General features: G+C 37.6%; 1 protein-coding gene across 1 annotated transcript in view; it reads left to right on the top strand.

Annotated features, from left to right (window-relative positions):
* FH (fumarate hydratase) overlaps window positions 1-3,907 on the top strand; it is a 20,084-nt gene extending 16,177 nt beyond the window's left edge. Inside the window, exons 9-10 of the mRNA XM_008575261.1 lie at window positions 630-783; window positions 3,557-3,907. Of these exons, the coding sequence (XP_008573483.1) occupies window positions 630-783; window positions 3,557-3,699 (297 nt within the window). The 3' untranslated portion in view covers window positions 3,700-3,907. The remainder of the gene's footprint in view (window positions 1-629; window positions 784-3,556) is intronic.
* The last annotated feature ends 5,720 nt before the right edge of the window (window positions 3,908-9,627 follow it).

Raw genomic sequence — 9,627 nt, 5'->3', positions numbered from 1 at the left:
TTTCCCCCTCTGGGTATGAAGTCCCTTCCCTCAAAATCCCCCCCCCGTTTTTTCTAAGGGAATTTATTTTTTTTTTTTTTTTTTTTTTTTTTTTTTTTTTTTTTTTTTTTGTCTTTTGTCTTTTTTTCCGTGTCCGGCAACGGATCGCAACCCTCAGTGTTGCCCCTGTACCGGACCGGGGACCGGCAACGGGATTGCAAGCCTCGGTGTTGCTCCCGCGCCTCGCCCAGCCAGTGAGCGGGAGCCGGTCTGTATGTGGGATCCGAACCCTCGGACGGGAGCGCCGCCGCGCTTCCCAAGCGGCGCACTTATCCAGTGCACCACCGGGCCGGCCCCTTAATTTCTCTTTCTGTGTGATCTCTAGCACTTCATACCTCTATTTTAAATATTTACCGTGGGCTATCTTGTATTTTAGTTACTTGTTTTTGTCTCTTTTTTTTTATCCTTTTAGATATCTGTGCCCTCAAATGTTTATTTCTTTTACATTTGTTTTCTTGGGTGTAGTGCCTTAGAATTTGGAGGAGTGCAGTATGTTTATTGAATTACATATTCACTCTGAACCAATGAATGATATATGTTATTGTATGTAAAAAGTTAGGCTTAGTAATCTCTCTCTCTCACACACACAGATTAAAAATGTGTTACACTCGGCCAGGCTCCTGGGGGATGCTTCAGTTTCCTTCACAGAAAACTGCGTGGTGGGAATCCAGGCCAACACGGAAAGGATCAACAAGCTGATGCACGAGTCTCTGATGCTGGTGACAGCTCTTAATCCTCATATAGGTAGGGACTTAGGGAATAATAATGTCATTTTGAATACAAAATAAAACTGAGAAATCTTTAAGAGAGCACGAGATCAATGTTTGTAGATAGCAAATTCCTTTTGGCTATTATTTCAATAAAATCTCTTAAAATATTTGAAATTGTGTTGAAAGATACCATATGATACTTCAGAAAGTTCATGGAAGGATTTGTATTATCTTTTAATTCTGTTTTTCCACAAATTTTTTGAAGTACCCTTGTCTATATTTATAACTTTTATGATGTCATAGTTCTTTCAAAAATTTGATCCATTATGCTTCATTTTATGAGAAATGTATTCAGAAGTAAGTGTTTAAACTTATTCTAATCTTAATGGAATTTATGCAGACTTTTGGGGAAGGTTAGTTATAAGACCCTCAATCGGTAATGTCACTAGGTGGCACTGGCTGATTAGCAACATGGAATGAACTCTACTTTCTCTAGATGCTCTACAATACTTTGATGTTTTTTAAAAAATCCAATTCAGAAATAGTAAGTTAACAATTAAAAGAAAAGAAAAAAGGTTATGTATTTATTGCTTATAGGGGAAGGTAGGAAAATGCAAATATTTTGTCTAAGACCACACTTTTGTATTGCAAGCCTTTTCCAGAATTGTATTTCATTACTTAGAATGAAACCTGGAGTCTTGGACTGTAGACTGACCGTAGTGATCCCCATTAAATAGACTGTTTTGACTTTTATGTTTTGAGGCCTTCTTTGTATTGTGTTATGTACAGTGTTTTAAAAGCCTTTTCCCCCTTATCCTTTTTGCTGAGCCGAAGTTAACATATTCTTTGATTTTCTGTTTTAGAACGAGTTATGATGTAGTCATTTGGCATGATGTGGTTACTGTTCTGAAACAGTCTTCTATAATCCTGAATTTTCAAGGCAGATCTTATATGCTTGGCTTCACATCAAGCTGTAATTTCAGTTTGATAGAGTTTAGAGCTCATTTGACTGCTTGTAGCTTTCAGCCCAATATGATGTCTGTCTTATCGCGTAGTATTGAGATTGGTAATGATATTTTGAGTCATTTAAAATTATCGTACCATGAGCATTCAGAACCCAAAGGCTCGTGTGAGCTCATGTGAAATGTCTGTTCACATCTTTACTTTAGAATGTGTTGCCGAAACTTTTAAATTAGAGTTGTCCCCCAAAGCTGAATGATTGGTAAATCTTTCTTAGGATCAATTTAACATGAAATGAAAAGACTTACCAGAGGACATACCAGGGTCAGATGGGCAAACACCACCATACTAGTCGACTGAGCCTGAGCCTTACAACCTCCAGATCGTGGGTTCTCTCTGTGCTCATTGTGTAACAGGCTGAGTGTTACCAGTGTCTCATGGCACTTGAGAACCAGCAGTGGTGAGCATCAGGCTTAGACTTTACAGTCATTATTCACATGAAAATGCAGACTATATATTGACCCCAAGAACTTAACATGAGAGTTCTTTCTCAAAGCTACTCTGATCAGTAAATGCCCTTTTCCATATGTTTAGCATTCACAAATTCAGATAAGTAATAAAATTATGCCCATAATTTGTTTTATAGATGGTTAGTAATTGTGTGCTGCTGCTTTTTTGCTGGTGATTGTACTGCTCCAGCAGCCTTCTCTTTGGTCATATTCCTCTCATCTTGTTTCTTGTTTTTTATTGTTTGTACCCTTATTTGTTTCATTTCATTTTTGCTTTTGCCTTGTGACTTCCTTTTTACGTGAAGTCAGGACAACCTACAGAACTGCCCTGCCCCTTTATTAATTGAAAAAGTGAATAACTCTGAAGTAGGCAGTGTACCTGTGATCTTTTGTCCAAGTATATGTTTCTGCTAAAACTTCCCAAGCTGTATCCTTCTACTGTCTGGGACGAGGCCAGGGATAGAAGCCATTGCAGCGGAGCCCGAGTAGGGAAGAGCCATTGGAGGCAGCTCTAGGGGTGCATCTCTCCTGGAGCCTTGCTGCTCCTGCCACACTGCGGGAGGCCTCTCTTCTCTCACCTCTCAGCACCAGGAACCACAGTCACCAGCATGCAGTTCTAGATTTTCTCCACAACTGGAGCATTTAGCGTGTTAATGCTTCCTCAGAAAGATCATTGTTTCTGGTTAAACATTTTGTTCAAAAAATATACCCAGATGTATATTTTTACATCTCTGTGCTATATGTATATATATATATTTTTTCCTCCCATGAAAATATCTGAGTTAGTGGGCAATTCCAACTTAGGAACAAATCTGTTGCAGAAAGTGAGGTATGTTTAAGTTTGCATTGTTGGCCCTCCATATCTGTGGGTTCTATGTCCACAGATTCCACCAAACACAGTATTTAAAAAAAATAAATAAATAAAAAGTAACAGCACAACAATAAATAAAAAATTAAAATTAAAAAATACTATATAAAAACTGTTTACATTGTATTAGGTATTATAAGTAATCAAGAGATGATTTAAAATAGATAGGATGATGGGCATAGGTGACATGCAAATACTGTGCCATTGTATATAAGGGACTTGAGCATCCATGGATTTTGTTATCTGCACGAGTCCTGGAACCAATCCCCACATATACCAGGGAACAACTGTATTACTTAACTAAAGGGTTTTTTCTGTGTAAGAAATGGCAGTTACTGTTAAATATTTTAAAAAATAAAAAATGTGTCTTAAGAGACCCATAACATCAATGTCAAGCAAACAAAAATGATGCTTTAGAAAACCAAATTTCACTACTAACTTCTATGTCATCTTTTCATTTTTTTCTTCAGGGTATGACAAGGCAGCAAAGATTGCTAAGACAGCACACAAAAATGGATCAACCTTAAAAGAAACTGCTATTGAACTTGGCTATCTCACTGCAGAGCAGTTCGATGAGTGGGTAAAACCTAAGGACATGCTGGGCCCAAAGTGATTTAAATAAGTTTATAATAAAAACAAACATGTATTTTTTAAAAAAAGAGTCCTTATATTTCTTAAACAAAATGGATAAATTTGAACGGAAACTGCTGTTAAACTTGAATATTACAGCAGAGCAATTTGATCAATATATAAAACCCCAGGATATGCTAGGTCCAAGGTGAATTAAGCAAGTATAAAATAAAGTACATTGTATAAAATTTTTTTTAAAAGACTAATTTTTTTATGTTAATTGACTTGTATTAGAATTGAGTCTCTGATTTTTGTGCATGTGTGTTTATCACTTCATAAGTTTTCTAAGAGTCATGTCAGTTTTTAAAGGGTTATAATTTTTTTGATTGGTAGTGGTTTAAAAAAATTCCCCCATAGTAAAAAAGTACTTATCTCATTCCCAAACCATGTCCTTAACCCTCTTTTATTTTCCTGTGATTTGGGAGCAGAAGCTGACATGCCCTTCTGAGTGTGCGTGTGTGTGCACTGCCTAGATATATTAGGAATTAGGATAGGTTAAAAAAAAATAGGGACATAAATACCTGTGTGCTAATAATACATACGCACGCACACACACACTTTACGACCTATTTCAGTTTTCTTAGAAAGATTGGAAAGACTATGGGTCAAGGATTATAGGGCATGGATTAGAAAGAATAAGGGGAGCAGGTGTGAAAGTTGGAGAGAAAGGATGTCATGAAAGTGGGTCTTGCCCGTCATCCTCTGCACAGCAGTGCCAGTATTTTTTAGCAGGAATTCATTTGAAACAACTTCAAGGGATTTTGAGTTAGCAGTTCTAGGAAGATTCACAATAGGTTGACCTAAACCTGAAGGTCAACGGCTTATTTAAAATAGAACCAACTTCTTTCTAGGGAGTTTGAATAGGCATTGGGTTTCTTTCTTTTTTTCCCCCCTTCCACATATATAATAAATAACAGGATCATAAAGAGATTTCCATGAGCTAAAGCATCTCATCTATAAGAAGTGCTCTTTCAGGTATACTTTTAAAAACGGGATACTTATCCCTAATTATTTAATTTTAGAAAAGTCATGTTAACTCCACTCTCCTGTGGCAGTTTGAAAATAGTTGCTTCATATAGCATTTAAAACTATAATCAGAACAAAAGTTCTAGAAATATTGTGATGAAAGATGAAATTTATATTCCTTTAACTAATTTCTTAAGCCTGAATGGGCACTCTTACTGTAAAAAGGGTTTCAAAGTTTTTTTTTTAATGGAACAGTATTGAATGGTGTAGAATCTACTATTTAGCCCATGCATTACTGTCTTTGCCAGTGATATTCAGGTGGTGATACGATGTTTGTTCAGCATGCTTTACAATAAAGCATGCTTTGTCTTAGCCCATTTTGTTTAAAAAAAAAAAAAGATTTCTATTGGAAAATAGTGAAATAAAATCAATTAGGTTGTATAGCAGTACCTGGAACCCAACAACCAAAGTGGCAGCTGACCTGTAGCTGTGATGTTGAGTGTTTTGCCTGAGCAGGGATCCTCAGTCTAAATATTCTGTTATTTGAGGCCTCAACCGGAGACATAACCTCTTATGTAATAAAGATACCAGCAGATCAAGTTCCTAGCTGCAAACAGTCTTTGCACAGCTGTCTAATACATCCTAGCTTATTAAGCCATCATGAAATCACTTGAGTTAACAGTCATCCTTGTGTGATATTAGTGAAGTAAAACCGTGCTGTATGATGTAATCTAAACAAGACTTTTAGAATTTGTAGGGTTGTAGAGAAAGTCAACTTCAGTGTTTTTCACTGGGAGCAATTTTGTCTCCCAGGGTGTGTGCGTGTGTGTGTGTGTGTGTGTGTCTGTGTGTGTGTGTATCTGCATGCTGTGGGGGGTGTGTGTGTGTGTATTATCTGCGCATGCTGTGGGATGTGTGTGTGTGTGTGTGTGTGTGTATCTGCGCATGCTGTGGGGTGTGTGTGTGTGTGTATCTGCGCATGCTGTGGGTGTGTGTGTGTGTGTGTATCTGCACATGCTGTGGGGGGGGTGTGTGTGTGTGTATCTGCACATGCTGTGGGGTGTGTGTGTGTGTATGTGTGCGCGCGTGCGTGCGTGCGTGTATCTGCGCATGCTGGAGTTGCCGTGACTTTGATGATTGAACCCCTTAGGGTCGGATGTGAGCATGAACAGGAAAGTGTTAGTGAAACTACGGATCATGGTGCTCGTGTTTTGGAATGACCTATTCCCAGCAAAGTGTCCAAAGATTTGTGCTGGATAAACATGAGGGTCAAGAACAGGTCCATGTGTTTAAAGATGGAGACAGAAACAATCCATTGATCCTTGAGAGCAAACATGAGGAAGGACAAGGGACTTTCTGAGCAAGCAGAGACTTCAGAGGAGGAAAGTCAGGGGACTTAGGAACTGGCCAGTCTGGAACTATCCCCAATGTGACACACAAGCAGCAGGGGAATTCATAGAAAGCCACCAGTCAGATTTATTCATTTCATTTTTATTCATTATTCAATTTATTCAATGAAATTTATTCATTGTTTGACAGGAAATATATTCACAAGAATTTTTGAGAATATTTCACACTTACATTTTAAAGGTCACGCTCCTGCGTGTGGCTGTAATGCCTGTTCCTCTTCAGGCGTCCTTTTGGTCCACAACTACAGCAGGAAGAAATCTGGGAGAGACAAATGTAATATTTTCCAAGAAAGGTGTTATAAAGACAAGATTAAAACTGGGAAACTGAAATGAATTAGTTATTTTTGGCCACTTGGCCATTTATCAGTTGACTTGAGCAGTGGACCTAGGGCTTCCACATGCTATCTGGGTGAGGAGACAGAAGCTGCTGATTATTTGCCATTTATGATGTCAAGAAACAGACATACGTGACATCATAAATACCTGTGTCAAGCCAGGCAGATGAGACCACGTGTGGAGATACCTGCTGAGATCTCACACTGCTCTTCAGGGCTTTTCCCATAAGACTAATCATTATGGGTACCCAGCTGCAGGCCAGGGTGCTAAGCTGGGGACCAGAAGAGCTCGTCCCAGCCCACCTGCTGTGTTAGCATCAAACATAGCCACTCACAAGCCTGTGGAACTCGAGAATGACGAACCCTCTGCCCCTGGCATTAACAGGTGGGAAAGAATGAGGCATATTTCCAAGGTCAAACATTGTACTGCCAAGAACCTGGAGCCAAGCATGCTTACTTTGACTTCCATCAGGTGAGGATGGATTTATTAAGCAGAGTTCTTGATGAGAGCTTAAGAGCTCGTCCCAGCCCACCTGCTGTGTTAGCATCAAACATAGCCACTCACAAGCCTGTGGGACCTGAGAATGACAAACCCTCTGCCCCTGGCATTAACAGGTGGGAAAGAATGAGGCATATTTCCAAGGTCAAACATTGTACTGCCAAGAACCTGGAGCCAAGCGTGCTTACTTTGACTTCCATCAGGTGAGGATGGATTTATTAAGCAGAGTTCTTGATGAGAGCTTCATCAGCAACTCAGAGCTATTCATCATATCAACACTTTTAAACAGAGGTGAGATGTGAAGCTAAAAAGAAAATGGCCAAAGAAGAGGCGGAAGATGAGAGGTAAGCACTGAAGGAGAAAGATGTGGTCATGGAGGCTCATACTCTAGATGCCAGGGGAAGAGAGAGAAAACTGGTAGGTCCAGAGGGGTTAAGTTCCACCTCTGCTGCCTTCTGGTTACATTGCTGGGCACCACTTTCTGTCTATAAACCCATTTCTTTATCCTTAGAGTGGAGCAATTGATACACAAGTTTGTATGTATATACAAGGGTACTTCCAAAAGTTCACGGAAAGATTTGTATTATTTTTCAATTCTATTTCTCCGTGAACTTTTGGAAGTATCCTCATAAAAAGTACCCAGCACAATGCCAGCTTCAATTAACTTTCTAATTCCCTAAAGAGAATGGGTAAAATTGCCAAATGCTGAACAGATTTGAAAAGGGTGACACTGAGGGGAAATTCAATTAGACCTTTTTTCTTCAAGAAATGTTCAACTACGTAATGTATCATCCAAACATGACACTTTGTAGAAAGAAAGGAGGTGGTAAAATTGTATAATTTTCGAAATTTTTATGGACCAAAAAATTGGTTTTATCACATTGGCGGAGCTATAAATAGTGCTACACAAAAGCTAGTTTCAAAAGTAGAATTTTCCCCCAAATAATAAAAACACACATGTATGAGTATGTTTGTTTATATTAAAAAGCAAAATTTTTTAAAAAAACATACTGATTATCTGAACATTATGAATAACAGAAGCGGAACAATTACTCTTGGCACATATTCACATAATTTGATTAGTTTTTTATTATTTGTCTTTTAAAAGTTTACCTAGTATTTTTCTAAAGAATGTATTTTACTTACCCCAGCGGTGTCTTATTATTTTCACTTTTTTCATAAAATTGCATACAACCTTCTTTAAAATTGTATTTGTGGTTAATAAATGTGAAATTTTGACATTTTCAATCGACTCTTCTCTGTAGACTACAATATTTTTAATTGAGCAATTAGTCTTTCTGAGGCTGCTAATGTATCTGATAAGCTTAGAGCAATTTCTACTAAATGGAGGATACTTTCAATTCTATTTTTTTGTAGTGAAATGTGTAAATATTTTAACCTAACATTCTCTCTTTGCCTCTATTCAGACTAATGTCATTTAACAAATATTTTATAAGAAGCAATACTTGTCAAATAAGCTATTTCTGTGTACAATTCATTTGCCATATTTTGATGCTGCAAAATTGTAGGATTTGTCAATTCATTCTATTCCAGTACAGAATATAAATTTGCACAATTATAAGTAGGAGTTTTATCAAAAGATTTTTCTCAAAAGTTGAGATATTCCAAATTAAATCTCATGCATTTGAACTCTCATTTCATTTCTTCATTTCTTCTCGTGTTTTTGTCGAGACCAATTTCAGTGTCTTCCTATTTGCAGGCTTTGTTTTCAATCATTACAATTCAAATTAAAGAGCTAAAAAACCTGAAGTTTTGGTGCTTCATTCATCAAATACCTTGATTAAAGATTTCTAACTATAAGTTTCCTGTGGCTACTGTAACAAATCATTGCAAATCTGGCTTAAAACAACAGAAATTGATTCTCTCACAGTTCTGGAGGCTGTAAGTCTGAAATCTGTCTCACAGGGCTAGTGGCTAGTGTCTCCCTTGGCCTGTGGCTACTTAGCTCCAATCTCTGTTCTTATGGTCACATGTCCATCTCTTCTCTGTTATTGTCAAATTTTCCTCTGTCTCTCTTAAAGGAATAAAGAAACGTGATTGCATTTAGGGTCCACCTGGATAATCCAGGAAACTCTTCCCATCTCAAGATCTATCATTTAATCCCATTGGCAAAGTCCTTTTTGGCCATATAAAGTAACATTCAGGGGTTCTAGGGATTGAGACCTAGATATCTTTGGCAGCCATTATTTAGCCTACTACAGCAAATAATATTGAACAAAATGCATACAAAATTTGGAAGATGCCACCAAAAGTTCATTCCCACTATAGGACACTTAAAGATGATTTATGAAGTAATTCTAAAAGCTGGAGGCAATGTGTACATCGCCAGCCTAAATCATTTTGTTTTCAACATCAGCTTCATCACAAAACTTTTTGATTCAGTTACTCCAAAGTTGTACATAAAAATATTTACTCACGTTGACGAAGGCAGTTTCTATTTAAATTGGAAAAATATCACAGTGTGTTTGAACTGTGTTTGGACCACAATGATTTCCAAGTACACTTTTGCTACACACACATCTTAATTTAGTAAAAACACTGCTTTTACCACAACCCTGTGCTCCACCAAAATAAGCATTATTGCAGGTTCAATTACTTTATCTTCTGTGTTGAAGGTTTCAATAGAATCTACAATAACATTCACAATACTGTTTCACCTTCCACACCTCGACGAAAAGAAC

This window comes from Galeopterus variegatus, unplaced genomic scaffold, assembly GCF_000696425.1.
Source record: "Galeopterus variegatus unplaced genomic scaffold, G_variegatus-3.0.2 Scaffold1162, whole genome shotgun sequence".
NCBI lineage: Eukaryota > Metazoa > Chordata > Mammalia > Dermoptera > Cynocephalidae > Galeopterus > Galeopterus variegatus.
The sequence above is the reverse complement of the archived record's forward strand: the minus strand, read 5'-3'. Positions and strand labels throughout refer to the sequence as shown.